Raw genomic sequence first — 19,405 nt, 5'->3', positions numbered from 1 at the left:
AGAAGGGGAGAAAATAGTTGCAAACGGTGCACCCAACAAGGGTCTAATCTCCAAAACATACAAACAATTCATACCACACAAGAGGAAAAAACCAACAATCCAATTGAAAAATGGGCAAAAGACCTAAATAGACATTTCTTCAGTGAAGAAATATGGATGGCCAACTGGCACATGAAAAAATGTTCAACATCACTAGTTATTAGAGAAATGCAAATCAAAACTACTATGAGGTACTGCCTCACACTTGTCAGAATGGCTGTCATTAGTAAGTCTACAAATAACAAATGCTGGAGAGGGTATGGATAAAAGAAAACCCTCCTACACTGTTGGTGGGAATGCAAATTGGTACAGCCACTATGGAAAACAGTACGGAGGCACCTCAGAAAACTAAATACAGAACTACCATATGATCCAGCAATTCCACTCCTGGGCATATATCTGGACAAAACTTTTGTTCAAAAAGATACACACACCCTTATGCAGCACTCTTCATAATAGCCAAGACATGGAAACAACCTGAATGTCCTTTGACAGATGAATGGATTCAGAAGATGTGGTACATATACACAATGGAATTCTATGCAGCCATAAAAAGAACAAAATAATGCCATTTGCAGCAACATGGATGGAACCAGAGATTCTTAGACTAAGTGAGGTAGTTCAGAAAGAGAAAGACAAATACCATATGATGTCACTTATATCTGGAATCTAATTAATACATGGTACAAATGAACCTATCTACAGAAAAGAAAGAAACTCATGGACATGGAAAACAGACTTGTGGTTGCCAAGGGGATGGGAGTGGGAATGGAAGTGAGATGGACTGGGAGTTTGGGGTTAATAGATATAAACTATTGCATTTGGGAGTGGATAAGCCATGAGGTCCTGCTGTATAGCACAGAGAACTATATCTAATCACTTGTGATGGAACATAATGGAGGATAATGAGAAAAAAAGAATGTATATATGTATAACTGGGTCACTTTGCTGTACAGCAGAAATTGACAGAACATTGTAAATGAACTACAATAAAAATTAAAAAAACTTCCACAAGAATAAAAAAAGAAAATCTTACTCAACAGTCACTGTCGATAAATTAACACTCAAAGGACAAATACCGGTTAGGTAGCTGCTTGAGTACTACAGTGGTATACTAGGGTGTTTATTTTAAATCATTGCCATATAAAAATAGGACAGCTGCTAAAGAATGCTATTAAGCTGAAGTAATTCCACTCACTATTCAATGAACATTTTCAAAGAAATCTCATTCTTGTCAGATATCCGAGGAACAAGCAGTTCTCTTTTATCCTCTCATTGCCTCAGTAACTATTTACATGTGTTCTCTAAGGGAAATATGTTGTTCTCAGCCAATTGCCTATAAGCCAGCCAGACTTGTGGATACTTTTCAGAATGAGGGCAAAGTTTAATGAAAAGAAATGGATTATTAAAACGGCACTTGAGGAGTTCCCGTTGTGGCGCAGTGGTTAACGAATCCGACCAGGAACCATGAGGTTGCGGGTTCGGTCCCTGCCCTTGCTCAGTGGGTTAAGGATCCGGCGGTGTTGCCGTGAGCTGTGGTGTAGGTTGCAGACGCAGCTCGGATCCCGCCTTGCTGTGGCTCTGGTGTAGGCCAGTAGGCTACAGCTCCGATTCGACCCCTAGCCTGGGAACCTCCATATGTCGCGGGAGCGGCCCAAGAAATAGCAAAAAGCCAAAAAATAAATAAATAAATAAATAAATAAATAAATAAATAAATAATAAAAAAATAAAAAAATTAAAACGGCACTTGAACATGGACTTTGATAATGAAAGTATCCAAAATTTACTTCTGAAATTCCGTAGTTTGTTTTTGAAAATCATTATCTTTCTTGACTGGGGAACTAATGTGTGTTTTAAATATCAAAGTGTAATGATTTTTCACTCTATAATTAATTCTTATGTTGATGCAATCCATTTTATTTTTCTATTGTTACCAGGAAATACAGTCTATTTTCTTTCAAAGGCCCAATCAAATGTTTGCTTTTAGCTTATTGTATATCAGATATCTTCTACACTTATGCTTAAACACTTCTTGAAATTTAATGCGTCATTTACAAACTTAAAAAAATTAAAATCAGGGATATCTGTTATTAATTAAAATGAAATTTCACATTTTGCACATCATATATTTTCTCCACTAAAAAAAGAAACTTTGATGAATTTTTAAGTTAAAATTAAATAGTATGATACATACTTAAACTTCAAAATTTATATTAAAACACTGTGTCACTGTCAATAGTTTACAGTAAAACATATTCCAGAAAATAATTTTTGAAATTTCTCATCTCACACAACCGTTCACTTAGTTTTTGACGGGCACAGAGTGATAATTACGGTTGTTGGGTTTTTTTTTTTCCCCAAAGAAACTGTTGTCACGGAAGGCAAACAATTCATTGGCTTTTCTACCACACTTCCAAGCGCCGCAAATCACAATTTAGGTTTAGGCTTTTGTGGAATGAATAATTTCTACATGGGCAACTCAGCATTCACCAGATGCAAATACTAATGTAGATTGATCAGACACAATTGAAAGGTCAGGCCACCTCTACTTGGGTAATTGTAACAAAGTGTGATTTCTTTATTGATTTCCCAAATTATCTAAACATGAAAATCTACCTGGAAGAAAGTCTTAAGTTCTTCCTCCAGCTCCTGCGCCGAGAAGAGCTCGCTCCGATTTCGAATAGAGATAGTTTGTCCCATTGCGGCACCAGTAAGGTCCCTCTGCCTTGGGATTGGCGGTTGCCGTGGTTACTCTTTGTTTGCGGGCTCTGGGCGCAGTTTTCCAACCCAGCCGAAGGGTTTAGCCGCTGCGGGGTGAGCCAGGATTCCCGGAGACCCGGGGTCGCCGTAGCGGGAGGCGAGGCGGAGCTGCGGGTGCGCAAGCGGAGCCGGGCCCCTCTCCCCCGAGGCCGGACCTTCGGGCCCGAGGAGGACCGCGCGTCCAGGGCGCGGTTGGCGGCGCGAGGCTGGGGAGCTAGAGGCCCCTTTCTGTTTGGGAGGCTGGGGACTTCACTCAGAACTTGAAGAACTGTAGTTGAAGGGTGGAGTTCCTTAAAATGTACAGAATTCCCCATTTCTGTCAGCTTTAGCTAACTCGCAAGTGATTTATTACCACCTTGATGTAGTTTACCGTAGCCCGTTTGCAATAGGGTGATAGCGCTGCCCTGTCCTATCAGATGTCAAAGAATCAGTATGCAAAACAAACCTGTAAACCTTTTAGCTTGGTCTTAGAATTAATAATTTTCTATTGATTATATGTTGAGATGGTATTTTGGATATACTGAATTGGACAGGATATACTATTAAAATTAATTTCTCCTGTTTCTCTTTACATTTTAAAAAGCTGCTACTAGAACATTTTAACATCAAATATGTTGCTCAAACATGTAGCTGGATAGGGCCAGCAGGTTAGAGGGACATATAATGGAGATGCCTCTTTACCCTCTTCTCCCACCCTTTATTTCTACGTAGTTTTGTGTATCTGTGCATTTCACTTTATAGCCATGTTAAAAAAAAAATCTAATTTTCCACCTAACAAGACTTTTGAGTAAGTTTGACTATAGGGTAGCATTTTGTACTGGTTCTGGGTTTTTTGTTTTGTTTTGGAAGACAGAGGTTATGGGTAAAATTGAAATATTTTGAAATTAGATTTTAAAGTTATAAAAGTAGTACATATATCATGATAAAAGAATCACTCAGTGTAAAGGTATGAAATTAAAATAAAAAATCTCCAGTTGCTTCCAGAAAACTATGTCTAAAAGTAATGTGTGTGTGTGTGTGTGTGTGTGGTTACACAAAAGAGATGTCACTCTGTGTTGTTTTCTGCTACCTGCCTTTGTTCAGTGATTCCTTCTTGGCTGACTTTCCGCAAGTGTGCAGTAAATGTACCCATTTTTAAAAAGATTTGTGTGGTACTCCATTCTATGGATTCATCATCATTCATTTAACTGTTTTCTTAGTGAGTACTTAGGCGATCTTTAAATAAATCCTTTTTGAGGTAATTGTAAATTTACGTCCAATTTTAAGAAATATTGCAGAAATATCTCTTGTACACTCTGTCCAGTGTCTCCCTATGGTAACTATTTTGTTTCCTGTAGTATAAGATCATGACCTGGATATTGATATTGGTGCAGTCTGCTGATACTATTCAGGTTGCCTCAATTTTATTTGTACTTGTGTGTGTTATGTTCTATACAATATTTGTCATCTGACTGTGTTCACTTACTCACAACCACAGTCAAGAAACTGAATAGTTCCAATATTGCAAAGACCCCTCATGTTGCCCTTTTATCACCATAATCACCTTCCTCCAACCCCACCCCATTAGTGGTAATCACTAATCTCTCATTTTTATAAAGTTCTGATATTTCAAAAAGTTATATAAATGGAATCATATAGTATGTTACCTTTTGGTGTGGACTTTTTACTCAGCATCGTTTCCTGGAGATTCCTAGAGATTTTATTGTGGTCTCTATCAATGATTTGTGCCTTTTATTGCTGAGTAGTATTCCATGGCAATGATGGACCAGAGTCACTTTGACTCTTCGTCTGTCTAGTGACATTTTGGTTGTTTCCAGTGTGGAGCTGTTATGAATAAAGTTGTGAACATTTGTGTACAGGTTTTGGTGTGACCACACATTTTCATTTCTCTGGGATAAAAACCCAGGAGTGTATATGCAGGACAAGGAGAGCAGTCTAATTTAATCATTTATATGTGAAAGAAAGATACGTGATATTTATGGCTAGAGGAAGGACAGACACAGGTATCACTTTTTTTTTTTTTTTGATTGGAATGAACTGATTGTGTTTATACTGGGGAGAAGGTAGCAGTGGAACAAAAGCGTATGGAGAAGCAGTAAACAGGGAACAGGGGATGGAGCACAGTTCAGTAGGTGAGAAGCTGTCATACTTAGGGCGCAAGTTCAAGGATTACACTTTGCTAAGAAGAGGGACTCCTAATGAGATTGGAGTAAGAAGAGATTTTAGGAAAAGAAATAGGAAAATGAAGATGTTTCATTTTCTTTGTTAACTAGACTGTTAACGCAATGAAAACAGGTTACATGTCTTATTTAATAAATGTATTTGTGGCACTTAGCACTGCTGTGGGTGTACCTTGTGGGCTCCCAAAAAGTGGATTTTGAGATGAATAAGTAAAAGAAGGAAAAGAAAGAAGGGAAGGAAAAGAGGCATGGGAGAAGGGAGAAGGTGCGGGAGGGAGGAAGAAAGGAAGGAAGGGCCAGGAAAAAGACAGCAGTGAAAAGACCAGGGATTGGAGGAAAGGATAAAACTTTAGAACAGTCTATAAAATAAAAGCTGACTAGTATGGTATTTTCAATTTTTTTTTTTTTTACCAAGACCCATAGTAAAATAAGCAGAAATTTACGTTGCAGTTCATACACACATGTACTTTTAATTGAAAAAAAAAAAAGTTTTAAAAAATAATCTTTAACTTAGGTGTATATAGTGCATGTAGTTTCCTTTCTGACCTATCCTAAATTTTCCTATCCTATCCTATCATTTAAAGTAGATAAGCAAGAGCCACTAAATTAAGTTCTTTTTTCTGTTTTTTTTTTTTTTTTTTTGGTCTTTTTAGGGCCGCACCCATGGCACATGGAGGTTCCCAGGCTAGGCGTCTAACTGGAGCTGTAGTCAGCAGCCTACGCCAGAATCACAGCCGCGTCTGCCACCTTCACCACAGCTCAAGGCAGCCCTGGATCCTTAACCCACTGAGCGAGGCCAGGGATCAAACCCGCATCCTCATAGATGCTAGTCGGGTTCGTTCACCGCTGAGCCAGGACGAGAACTCCTAATTTCTTGATCTATGAATAGATTACCATCTGCTATTTGAAGACTGCTGTGCTAGAGGGTGTTCAGAAGGATTTCTGGGTAGACAATGAGCTTGACTGAGTTTGGATACCATTTGGGAGTGGGAAAGCACAGGCTTTGGATTCAGATCTCTAGATGAGGATCCCACTCCTATTATTAGCTTGATGCTGTAAGCAGCTAAGTAACCTTCCAGCTTTGGTTTTCTCACCTGTATAGTGACTGCAATGACCTTGAACCTGTTAAGTTACTGCGAAGATTATCACACAAGTGTTTTCTAGTGCCTGGCTTGTCACGGGTCCTTAAGGCATAGAAGCTAATGACAATGACAGTGGTTAATGATGATACTGTAAAGTACTGCCTGACCCATATGTATTACAAGCATTAAAGATTTAAATGAAATAAATATTCAACTTACAAGCCATTATTGCAACATGCTATTGTTGGTAAGAACATGTGGCTATTGGTAGAAATAACTATGATTTAATAAGTAAAAACTAGCCGTATGTTTCCGCATATACAAATATAAATTGCTCTCTTATAAGTATTTTAATCTTTGAATAATGAAGCTGTTCAGATGTATTTTGCCATTAATTATTACCATGAAAATGAGTTTTAATGTGAGGTTTCTTGGTGTTGGAAGGTAAGCCAGTCCATTCCATGTAATTTTCCTTTAGAGAATTTAAAGAGCACTATTAGAGTTGGTGATTTTATAGTCAAATGTTAAAGAAATAATAAATGAATATGGGGAGAAAACAATTTTCTTTAATATAGAGTATAACTATAATAAGGTGTGATGAAAAGTTGTTAAGGGAGACATTTCTACATAGAACGTGTTGGACACGCAGAGGAACCTATGGTTTTTACCGGCAGGCTCTTCAGTTTTCTTCACTCGATTCTGTGTTTTACTGTGAAGGGCGATGGAAGACAACGATGATAATGATATAAAGCTGAAAGAAGAAATGGAAGCCGAATTGGATAAAATCAGCATTTCTTCCTTGGAAAACGATGATCTGGAGAGTGATTCAGAATCAGAAACCCAGAGCGGTAGTAGTGACACAGTAGGTGTTGCACTTTTGAGCCTTTTAACTGGAGTAAGCTCTCGAGGAGAAATACTACCTTTTTCAGTGTGTGTTTTGTGTACTTATCCCATTATTTACCTTAGGATCACCTTTAAATGATGTGTATTGGTGGATATTTAAATATAAAAGATATATTTATAGGTAGGAATCACCTATAGTTTCACATGTATACGTGTGCATGTTTCACAAAATTAGGATTGTACTATACATAAGATTTTGTATGTGTGTGTATGTGTATATGTACAGCACATTTATATTTGAATTCTGCTTTTTTAACTTAATCATGAGCATTCTAATATCATTAGGTATGTATTAAAAGTAAAATTTACGTGAAATTTTTTTTTGTTTGTTTTTATTTTTAAGGCCACACTTGCAGTATGTGGAATTTCCCAGGCTAGGGGGTCGAGTCGATTCAGAGCTGCAGCTGCTGGTCTGTCCCACAGCCACAGCAATAGTGGGATCCAAGCTGTGTCTGCAACCTACACCATAGCTTAAGGCAACACAGGATCGTTAACCCACTGAGCAAGGCCAGGGATCAAACTCACATCCTCATGGATACTAGTTGAGTTCATTTCTGCTGAGCCACAGTGAGAACTCCTTTATGTGAAATCTTTAGACCTACAGAAATAGTTACTTTTTTGGAAATTGAACATATTTTCTTTTCATCGGTATATTTTCCCCAATGTTTATATACTCAGAAAAATTTTCATGGATTCATTCTTTTATATCAAAATCTTTAATTTTATGGAAACTTATTTTTAAGCATGTTATAAAAAAGTAGTTCTAATTAAAAATTTCCTGCACCTATTTATCAAGTATTCTCAATGTCATTTGTGGAATGATCCACTTCTCAATTAATTTGTCATAGTTTGTGTATATTTAGTTGCTGTCTACATAACATCTCTCCATGGCCATCTAGTCTTTTCCGTTATTCTGTTCATTTTTGCCCTATTGTGGTTTTACATTTTAAAATAGCAAATGGGTCAAATTCCCTTAGTTGTTTTGGGGCTCCAAAATCTTTTTTTTTTTTTTTTTTGCTTTTTAGGGCAGCACTTGGGGCATGTGGAGGTTCCCATCTAGGGGTTAAATCAGAGCTACAGCTGTCGGCCTGCGTCACAGCTCACAGCAATGCCAGAACCCCAACCCACCGTGGGATGCCAGGGATCAAACCTATATCCTCATGGATGCTAGTCAGATTCATTTTTGCTGCCCCACAACGGGAACTCCGTACTTTGTTTTTTAATTAGGATTGCAATAACCTACATAATACTTTTAGAAAAAAAATAGTATTTTTACTTTATTGTAATGTCTTTTTTATCCACAGCTAATTTAAGTGAGGCAAAAAATCTGAGATTATTCGTTTGAATATGAAATCCAACAGAATCACGGATGCAATTCATAACCACTTGAAAATGAGAAGCAAATTTTACTCAAGTGTATTTGGGCCGTGTTCTTTATATGGAGCTCTTCTACTTCATTTACACATTTTGCTCAGATTTTTGGCATATCAAAAACAAATTTGATACATAGTTTTAATAAAGAGCTTTACATTTCCTTTCATCATTCACATTTTTAGGATTTGGATGAATTACCTGAGTCCGTTCTTCACTGTATTAACATCATAAAGAATCAGAGTAAAACTGTGGAAGAGCTCATTCTTCAGGACATGGAAGATACTGATGTTTTAAGTAAGTACACTTTTCATCCGTTTGGCAGATAAGTCTTCTGTAAGTATGAGTAATTTGTAACTTAGAAAGTTACACCGCTTAAAGTACTTATCTCTTGTCATGTACAGGCATGTGCATTTGTCTTTAATAAAATATCTAGCGGAGGGTCCCATGAGGATGTGGGTTCAATCCCTGGTGTTGCTGCTGCTGTGACTGGTGTAGGCCAGCAGCTGCAACTCCAATTTGACCCCTAGCCTGGGAACTTGCATATGCTGTGCCTGCAGCCCCCCAAAATAAAAAAAAACCCAAAACTGTAGTATATTGGACTCCTTAATTTTCTTATTCATTTCTTTTCCTTTCTGCCTTTCTTAGGTCTTCAATAAATACTAGTCACCAACGATTTGTTTTACCAGTCCTAATTAAAACCAGACATTTCTGTTACTTGATGTTAAAGAAAAGAAAATTAATCTTGGGGCTATTTTTAAATTATCAGTTTATACTTATTTTGGAGAAAAATATAATTTATATCAGAGCCTCACAGTCTTTATTTGCTTCAACTGAGCAAATGTACTTCTTGTCATTATTCCAAGAATAATAGAATAAACGGATATTTAACTGGTATTAATCATGGCTTGGTTTATAAGGAAAAATGGCAACAACCTAAGTGTTCAACAGGACCTTGGCGTGTCTGACAACATACGCATTAAAAAAGATGACTTAGAGAATATGTAATGACATAAATAATTCATGATACACTATTACATTTATTTTGAAATTCAATGTCATTTTTGCAAACATTGCTATAAATTATAATGTGGACATTCGTAGACAGTGATACCAAAATATATCACTGTGTGAAAGGATATGTCCTGATCACTGAGAAAACAGCAGAGAACAAAATAGGCAGTGGTCCTGCGCTCATATTCTAGTGTTGGGAGATGGACGAAAATCAAATAAATACCTATGTAATACTGCAGTGTTGTAACTTCTATTACAACTGAGTAGAAGGAAGGAAGAAGTTCTGTGAAGGAAGAAGCTCAAGAAAAGTGAACAGAGATTGGAGGAAGGCCCCTTTGAGGAGGTGATAGTTAAGGAATGACTGACCTGAGACCGTAAGCCACGAGGATAGCTCAGTGAAGGCGAAGTGGGCGTGTGGATATCCGGAGAGCTGGTGTCCAAAAGAGGGAGTTGTAGAGCCTGAGGCAGGCCGATGGGCTTGATGTGTTTGAAGAACATCAAGCCTTTATGGTTGTATCCAAGGAAACAGTGAGTTAGAGCATGTAGAGCTCTTCTGAATCCAATGTGTGGACTTTGTTGTTTTTTTTTTTTTTTCCTTTTTGTCTTTTATCCAGGGCCGCATCTGCAGCATATGGAGGTTCCCAGGCTAGGGGTCCAGTTGGAGCTGTAGCCGCCCGCCTACACCACAGCCACAGCAACGTGGGATCCGAGCCGCGTCTGCGACCTACACCACAGCTCACAGCAACGCCGGATCGTTAACCCACTGAGCAAGGGCAGGGACCGAACCTGCAACCTCATGGTTCCTAGTCGGATTCGTTAACCACTGCGCCACGACGGGAACTCCTGATATGTGGACTTTGGATTCTGTTCTGAGTATGCGAAGCTTTCTGAGGAAGGAGGGACAGTTTCTGACGTATCCTGAGGCGGTCTTTCTGGGGACTGTGTGGAGAAGATGCCTTGAGTAGCGAGAATCTAACACAAGACTATCACAATACTCTGGTTAGCGATGAGCGTGATTTAAGTAGAAATGATGAAAATGGTCATATTCTAGAAATGAGTTTTGAGGTGGGAAGAGCCAAAAATATTTGTTGATGGATTGGTATGAAAGGAAGAGAGTTTGCAATTGGTTCCACATTTTTTTTTTTTCTGAGAACCTGTGTGGATGAATGTGTAAAGGCTTACTATATTAGATGCTTCAGATTTCGATAGTGATTCTCCATAGTTGAGTTATGAGTATTTTAATGGTTTATTTATATATATATTTGCTGAGGCTTATGCAATGAAAATATATTTTAAATATATTGGCAGTTATAGAGCATAATTATGAAAAACATTAAAGGAAATATAATTACAGAAAATTAGTTAATAGGAAAGATTATATAACCACAAATAAGCACTGGTTTAGAAAATTACAAGATCCCTTGATAGCTCTAATCAAATAAGTTTGATAGTCTCAATGAGTAGAATACTTTTCCAAAAAAATTCAGATTATCAAGATTGCTTGAAAAAACAGAAAACACGATTAAATCAGTGTTCGGCAAGAAGGTAGAAAGAGATTTCTTCTCAAATGTCATTAGGAGCTAGGCATAGTTTTGCAATTGAATTCTTCCAATCCAAGAAGAAAAAAATCTGCAGATTGTATATATTTCATTTATAAAAGATTACACATTTCAAATACAAACTGTACAAGCGTAACACACACAAGAGAAACTAGAGGCTAATTTTATTTATGAATATGGATGTATTGATTGTGGTTCTCAGATGTAGATGAAAGTTATCATAGCTACTTTAAATAAGCAGTAAGTTTTAGGGGGTATTTGTACAAAACAACCTGTGTTTTAAATAACAGTGTTGTTATGTTGTTATCTTTTATAGCTCTGTGGTTTGACCTGGCTTAGGGTAGGCAGTTCTTGCTCGGACTTCTTTTTTTTTTTAATATATAATGTTTTTAAAATTTTTTTCTCGTTATAGCTGGTTTACAGTGTTCGGTCAATTTCTACTGTGCAGCATGGTGACCCAGTTACACATACACGTACAGATTCTTTTTTCTCACATTGTCATGCTCCATCATAAGTGACTAGACATAGTTCCCAGTGCTACACAGCAGGATCTCATTGCTTATCCATTCCAAAGGCAATAGTCTGCATCTATTAACCCCATGTTCCCAATCTTATGCATGTAATAGTCAGGTACTGGTTAGGGCCAGAGTCATCTGAAGTGGGATTGGAATTCTAAGATGGCTCACTCAAATGGCTGGCAGTTGACGCTGATTGTTGGTTGGGATTTCATTTGGCACTGTCAGTTGGAGGTACCTACATTTGGTCTTTCCCTATGGCTTGCATGGCACCTGGATCCTGAGAAAGAGCATCCCATGAACAAAGTCTCAGGAGACGAGGGTAGAAGCTCCGAAAGCTTAATATACCCTATTCTCAGAAGTCTTGAAATATCATTTCTACAACAGCCTGATGGTGACCCAGGGTCAGCACAGATTCTGTGTGGGAGGGACCTGCACAAGGTGTGCATACCAGAAGGTGGCGGAGTGACGTCTTTGGAGAGTAGGTACTGCAATAAATAACAGAATTGTTCGTAAAACCGAAGAAGTAGATTTTAGGGTGAACATTCCACGTGTGGAAAACACATGCACACACACTGTAGAACGGGGCTGCAGCAGGAGCAGCTGTCTGATGTAATGAAATTCAGAGACATGAGTCCTCCACTCTACGTTCTTGTCTGCAACGCAAAGCTCCCTTTGTCTTAGTCTGGGCCAGACAAATGAAAGTCTATCTCCTTCCTCTCTTCACCCATAATAATTTTATGCAAGCAAAGACTTATACAAATGTGTTCATCGGCAGAGCCTAAATCACCCTCAAGAAACCTAGCTTCAAAGGAATCTGGAGAATGTTATTTTATGCTTTTCAGCTTCTCATGTGGGAAAACATGCCAGAGAGACAGTTAATAGGTATTGAAAAAGGAAATCTATAATATAGGACAAAAATACGTGTGAAGATTCAGTTACCTGGCAGAATGGTCATCTGTAAAAAATAGTTTCCTACTAAGGACCGTTATCATGATAAAACAAGTTAATAGGAAAAGTCACGTAACTATATCTGCAGATAACAAACAGACCATAAAATTCAACAAAAAGTCACAAAATTAGGAATGATAGTTTACTTGATTTACATGTTAGTAATTGTAATCTTTTATATTAAGACTTTTATTAAAGTATTTTCAGCATCTTGTCCAAGATTATGTTGCTAGCTTGTGGTGGGTAGAATTGAACCTTTGTTGACTTCTAATCAAGGTGCCTTTGTAGTATTAAAAACAGCATTATTCTGTTACATGGAAAATAAACCTCAGTCTAAAATATGAAAGATGATGGAGTACTCTACAAATCTGTTACTTTTAATTTTTAAAATTTTTTTAATTTTTTTGTCTTTTTGCTATTTCTTTGGGCCGCTCCCGCGGCATATGGAGGTTCCCAGGCTAGGGGTCGAATCAGAGCTGTAGCCACCGGCCTACGCCAGAGCCACAGCAACGCGGGATCCCAGCCGCGTCTGCAACCTACACCACAGCTCATGGCAACGCCGGATCGTTAACCCACTGAGCAAGGGCAGGGACCGAACCCGCAACCTCACGGTTCCCAGTCGGATTCGTTAACCACTGCGCCATGACGGGAACTCCTACTTTTATTTTTAATAAAGGTTATAGATTTCCTTTCTTCTTTGTTCTTGAGTATTTTTCTTTTGTTTTGAGTTACTGATCAAGAATATACTGTGGTAGAATTTGAGCTTAAAGGATGATGGAATGGTTTGGGATTTTAACATATTGTGCCCTGCTGTAATATTTAAAGTTATAATATCTTTTTTTCTTTTTATAGGCTATGGTTATGGAGCAGTTTCTAATAACCATATGCATTTAAGGATAGAATTATCAAATGACTGTAAAGAAAATCCAGAACAATTAATGAAGGTATATGTTGTTTAACTGAAAGTATTCAATATTCCAGTTATAAATTGACCTTTCCCTCTCACGTAGGATGACAGCTTACTGATTTCAAGTTCACTGACTTAAAATTTAGTTATTTTAAGCAAATAATTTTGGCTTTATGTTCTTTGACATGTAAAATAAAAATGTAGATTTCAGTCTTTGATAGTGATTTGAACCATCAATACTTAGGAATTTAATGTGCATGTAAATAAAACAGCAGAACTATACTGTATAGTATTTTATCTCTAAAACACCGAGGAAAACAATGAAATGTCCTCTAATATTATCACCTGCCTAGGAATGTACTGTGATCCAGCAGAGAGTTTAAATATCCTGTACAAATTTTAAATGTGGAATGTCTTATGTTAGTTTTTAAAAAAATGAAAAAATAAAAACATCCCTAAAAAAGTAAGACTAAATAAGAGCCTAGCATTTTTGAGAAAACCCCCCAGAAATGTATTGAAAAGAACTTAGCTTCCACAGGTTCAGCATCTTAAAGCCATTTTTACTTCTCATTTTACTTAACTCTATTCTTGCTCTCTGTCTAACATAATTTGAAAATTACTTGTATATATGTTTTTTTACTCTCTTTTTTGTAACACTCAGACCTAAAATATTAATTTTGAATTATCATATTGCTACTTAATTGGAGTAGGTGTCCTGTATCTTTCAAACTAGAGTGCTGTGGAAGTCTAATTATGGAAAAGCATTAATCATATTTATAACTTGTATATAATTCAGGGTAAATTAGAGAATACTTCTGCTTTTAAAACATACTGAATATATTAGCAATTTGTGTATGTCAGAAACTGCTACAAATAAGAAATATAGAAGTATATGCAGAGGAAAATGCATATAAGTAGAAACATTTTGACATGATTATCAAGCAGTTTAACTGAATGTTGTGAGTAAATATTAGAAAGTAATTAGAATTCTGTAAAACATTAGGAGGGTAAAATATAGTTCACCTACCTGGGAGAAACATTTTTCTTCACCGTAAAAAGAATAATTATCAATGTGCTATAGAATTGCATTTGAGTGAGATTTGAAGTAAATCAAGTTCTAGGTGTGCTATGTAAATACTAACTATATTATTAAAACGATAGCTTTACTCTCTGTTTTGTTTTTCTTTAATCGTTTGGCACTTTTTTCAACCTTTTAGATGTTATCTGAAATAGAAAAAGGAGAATTTCTGAGAAGCGAAACTCGCTGTGGCGGTCCTGATTCTGTTCCAGAGCCTGGTCCTTGTGATTTGCCTGTGGGTGGGCATGTTTTGGCAGGTGCTCTGAATTGATTAATGGTATTTGTGGTCATTTTTATGTGACTGACCTTAATTATCTGAAAAAAATTTAGATGGTTTTCTTTTTACATTTAGAAGAATGTAGTCACAGTATTTGAAAATTACACAATGCTTATTTAATTACATATTTTCATGTTTTTAATGGCCCCTAATTTAACTTCCCATAAGTTATTTAAAATTTTTCCACACATGTAGCTGACTGCAATAGATATAGTCAGACGTGAATTTTTTTTCTTTCTTTTGTGAACTCTTTTTTTTTTAAATTTATTTTTTATTGCTATTTCCCCCAACACTTTTTTTTTTTCAACTGTACAGCATGGGGACCCAGTTACACATACATGTATACATAATTTTTTCTCCCATTGTCATGCTGCTTTGTAAGTATCTAGACATAGTTCTCAGTGCTACACAGCAGGATCTCATTGTTAATCCATTCCAAAAGCAATAGTTTGCATCCATTAACCCCGAGCTTCCAATCCCTCCCACTTCCTCCCCCTCCCCGCTGGGCAACCACAAAGTCTATTCTCCAAGTCCATGATTTTCTTTTCTGTGGAAAGGTTCATTTGTGCCGTATATTAGATACCAGATATGAGTGATATTATATGGTATTTGTCTTTCTCTTTCTGACTTACTTCACTCAGTATGAGAGTCTCTAGTTCCATCCATGTTGCTGCAGATGGCATTATTTCATTCTTTTTTATGGCTGAGTAGTATTCCACTGTGTATATATACCACATCTTTCTAATCCAGTTGTCTGTTGATGGACATTTGGGTTGTTTCCATGTCTTAGCTATTGTGAATAGTGCTGCAATGCACTTGCAGGTACATGTGTCTTTTTTAAGGAAAGTTTTGTCCAGATATATGCCCAAGAGTGGGATTGCTATGTCATATGGTAGTTTATAGTTTTCTAAGGTATCTCCATACCGTTCTCCATAGTGGCTTCCATTCCCACCAACAGTGCAGGAGGGTTCCCTTTTCTCCAACACTCCTTCCAGCATTTGTTATTTGTGGCCTTCTTAATGATGGCCCTTCTGACTGGTGTGAGGTGGTATCTCATGGTAGTTTTGTGTCTCTTAACTATGTTTCTTATGTATCCCTTAACTGCATACATGAGTGCACACACACATATTTTCTTTTTATATAAGTTTTGTGGAATAGTTTAAGGCAAGTTATGTGATGTCTTTATTGACTGCAGTAGAGTTTACATGATTTTCTTTTTGCATACTATCACTTTTACTTTGGCAATAATATGCATTATTTCTTTATTTTGAAATTACTTTTATCCTTTGTCTTGGATCAGTTTTGACAGGTTTTATTTTAAAAATTTTCTCTTCGTTACTACAGATGATGCTGATCTAAATTTTGGGTACTGCGAAGTGGAAGAAAGATGTAGGCAGTCATTTGAGGCTTGGCAAGACAGACAGAAGGAACTAGAAGACCAAGAGAAAGAAACTCTCAAAGCTCAGAGGGATAGAGAAGAAAAGCAATTTCAAGAAGAAGAAGAAAAAAGATATTGCTGGATGAAGCAATTTGAAGTTGAAAAGAAGAAATTAGAGAGTATTCATAAGGCAAGATTTTTTTTATTTTTGTTTTTGTTTTTCATATATTTTTTTGAATCAATAACTATTTCTGAATAGTATTGATGTTTTGCATAATGCTGTGGATTGAGCTGTGGGTTCTAATTTATTCTATGAGTTTGAATTTAGTCTTAATAATCAAAGTAGTTGACTGGGTTAACAATATTAATATGGACTCCTTGATTAGTTTTCATTGACATTCATTGGATTTTCAGGTACTGCTTTGTATCTTGAGGGCCTCCTGAGCCTATATCAGCTAAACAGGCTGATATTTAGAACATAAATTATTACTTTTTTATATCCTTCTAGTCATAGAAAAAGGTAACAGACTTTTCTTGGTCATGTACTATCCTTGCTATGTGGTTTAATATCTAGCAATTATGTGAAATATATTAGGTTGAACTGGATCAGCCATGATGAACTAATCCCTGGGACTAGAAAATTTTTGGTGTGAAGGAGTTTTGAGTAGTTTTATTTCTGTTCCCTCCCAAATGCACGTCAGGAGGTCCGCATCTTCAGGTCATAGTAGCTGAGAAACTGGTGGATTTCTAGGACTTGCTTGTAGGCCAACAAAATCCTTAGAATGTGTGGATAACGGGCAGGACTTACATTCTGTCTTTGTGACGAACGTTGACTTACACATTACGTGTTGCATATAGAGGATGTGTTCCATTAACATGCGGTCACATAGGCAGTTGAGAATATTCTAGCTTCCCATGTTGGGAAGATTGCATTTCCTGATCATATGGAAAATAAATTAAAAGCAATGATAGTATTGCAGAACCAGTTTAGCCATGGCTTTTTCTAATAGAAGCTATGAATCTTTAGCTTTCTTTTAGTTACATTTTCCTTTCCACAGACCAGATTAGTTATTTTCAAGTCAGTTTTTTTTTTTTAATTCAAGAATAGGAGTGAGTATAATATAGATAATTGGAGTAGTATTTGCTGACTTGTGCTGAAATGCATCGTTGATATTGGATGTTAGTGATATTTTCAAATATTTTCTAAAAAACATCTGATTTTCAAATTCTTTTCCACGAAATTGTCATTTTTCTTTGTTTTATAATAAAAATTTACTGCCTACTTCAAAGCTTTCAACAATGTGCTTAGATGATACAAAAGAGGCTCTAACCTCAAACACCAGGTCCCTAACTTCAAAGAATTTAATTTAGTTTTTGAAATTAATTTGTTTTATCCTAAAATTATGATTGTAAAAAAATATGTGACATTAGTAGGTTTAAGGAGTTTCTAAATGTGCTCTTTGTTTTGTTTTGGAGCTTAGAAGTTTCCCAGTGGGACCATTCCATTATTTTATAATGATGGATTCTAAACATATAATTTACTTATTCAGTAATTCTTTTGTGTCCTTTGATAGCTTCCTTTTCCACTTTCCAAAAACAGCTCTTGTGAATCTCTTTCATTAAGAGTTCTACCCACCTCCACCCTCATTGTTATTAGCAAATGATCACCCAACATTTATGCATCAATTATGAACTTCTTTTTCTTTCTAAACCCAGGTCCAATTAGCATCAATCTGTGGTCACCTTTTATTTTTCCTTTGCTCTTCTTATCTCAGTAAGAGATTTCTTCTACCAAAGGCTAGCTTTTCCTCTTCTGCTCTATAGTCTGATATTTTCCATTTTACCCCCATTTTATTCTATGTATTGAAATCCCTCTACAACTTCCTCCTTTCTTCTTCTTCGATATATATATACCCATTGTCTCATATATATATATATATATATATATATATATATTTTTTTTTTTTTTTTTTTGTCTGTTTTGTCTTTTTAGGGCTGCACTTGTGGCATATGGAGGTTCCCAGGCTAGGGGTCGAATCAGAGCTGTAGCCACTGGCCTACGCCACATCCACAGCAACACCAGATCCATGCCACATCTACTACCCACACCACAGTTCACTGCAACGTTGGATCCTTAACCCACTGAGTGAGGCCAGGGATCGAACCTGTGTCTGCATGAATATTGTCAGATTTGTTTCCAGTGAGCCACAATGGAAACTTCCAGCGTTCTCCTTTCTTATTGCTTATAAGCATGTTCAATTTTCTTACCTCCTAGAAACAAGAGTTATGAGATCATTTTTGCTTAAATATCTCACATTAGCTGCTCTTTAGCTCTACTTATCATAGTTAGGGTTCTTAGGGAATAGTTTTTAGTGCTCGATCCATTGTCTCAACTCTCATTTAATCCTAAACATGCCTGGTGTCTTCTACCACCACCCCAGTGAATGAAACTGCTTTTGGTGAAAATAACCAATGGTTTCTAAATGTGGCTTTGACAAAAAATAACCAATGACTTCTAGAACCAAACTTGCAGGTTCTATTTCAGTTTTTATTTTGGCCTCTTTAACCTTTTATGCCAATTAAAACTTTATTGCTGACCATTTCTTTTTCCCTTGGCTTCTGTGGGATCTACCACCTCGACTGTCCTTTACATGCTTGGCAATTCTTCCTTGATAGCTCTCTTAGGCTTCCCTTTCTCTTTCGCCCTAAATGGGGCACTACCGACCATGCACTTGCTGGATAATCTCAAACACATTCAGAGCCAAATCTGTAGTTATAATAGCAGCAAAAAAGAAGACGGCATAACTCTACACGGAGAACTTAAAGTTTCTAAAACTGAAAGCACGTCCTTCTTTCTGATTTGTTCTCCTGCTCTGGTATTTCTTATTTGGATGAGCCGCACTGTCAGCATAATCCAACTAGACAGATGAGGACCATTTTTGACTTCCTCCCTCTCTTTTATTATCCTCTTCCTTGTAATAGTTTCTTACCCATTGTCTCATCCGTATGTCTACTGCTACTCCGTAGTTTAGGATGTCCTAATGTCTAGCTTGGAATATTTGCATGTTCCCTCCTTTTAGTCTTGTATTCTATAAACTCATCACCATAGTGCAGTCAGGAGGATAATTATTTTCTAGTAAAAAGTTACTTTTCTGCTTAAATGACATCATAACATCCCCCAAGTCCTGTAAGATAATGTCCAAAGAAAGTTTCCCATTTCCTTTTACCCAGTCAATTGGAAGTTTGTGGCTATTTCGTATGTACATTATTTTTGCAGCTCTTCTGACTCCTGCCACCCTATCCACAGAAGGCTCTCAGTGATTCCCACATGGTCGTCTCTAACACGTACTTCACTGACCTCCTTAGCGTCTCCTTGACTCGCTTTCTGTAA

General features: G+C 36.9%; 2 protein-coding genes across 2 annotated transcripts in view; one reads left to right on the top strand and one right to left on the bottom strand.

Annotated features, from left to right (window-relative positions):
- The window catches only part of TSPAN19 (tetraspanin 19), a 24,296-nt gene extending 21,455 nt beyond the window's left edge, over nt 1-2,841 (bottom strand). Inside the window, exon 1 of the mRNA XM_047788338.1 lies at nt 2,656-2,841. The gene's annotated coding sequence lies outside the window, so the exon portion shown is untranslated. The remainder of the gene's footprint in view (nt 1-2,655) is intronic.
- Nucleotides 2,789-19,405, top strand: LOC125130472 (leucine-rich repeat and IQ domain-containing protein 1-like). Its single transcript, XM_047785803.1, has 7 exons — nt 2,789-2,853; nt 6,779-6,923; nt 8,521-8,632; nt 13,227-13,318; nt 14,499-14,616; nt 15,981-16,204; nt 19,322-19,405. Exons 2-7 carry the CDS (start codon nt 6,783-6,785, stop codon nt 19,403-19,405), a joined length of 771 nt encoding a protein of 256 aa, XP_047641759.1. The 5' UTR covers nt 2,789-2,853; nt 6,779-6,782.

This window comes from Phacochoerus africanus, chromosome 7, assembly GCF_016906955.1.
Source record: "Phacochoerus africanus isolate WHEZ1 chromosome 7, ROS_Pafr_v1, whole genome shotgun sequence".
In the NCBI taxonomy this organism is placed as follows: Eukaryota; Metazoa; Chordata; class Mammalia; order Artiodactyla; family Suidae; genus Phacochoerus; species Phacochoerus africanus.
The sequence above is the reverse complement of the archived record's forward strand: the minus strand, read 5'-3'. Positions and strand labels throughout refer to the sequence as shown.

Bases quoted from the DNA above. Each gene is read 5' to 3' on its own strand.
- LOC125130472 (XM_047785803.1), top strand. From the start codon at position 6,783: ATGGAAGACAACGATGATAATGATATAAAGCTGAAAGAAGAAATGGAA. The intron at 14,617-15,980 runs GTGCTCTGAATT...TCGTTACTACAG, and splicing joins GGGTGGGCATGTTTTGGCAG to ATGATGCTGATCTAAATTTT. The intron at 16,205-19,321 runs GCAAGATTTTTT...CCCTATCCACAG, and splicing joins AATTAGAGAGTATTCATAAG to AAGGCTCTCAGTGATTCCCA.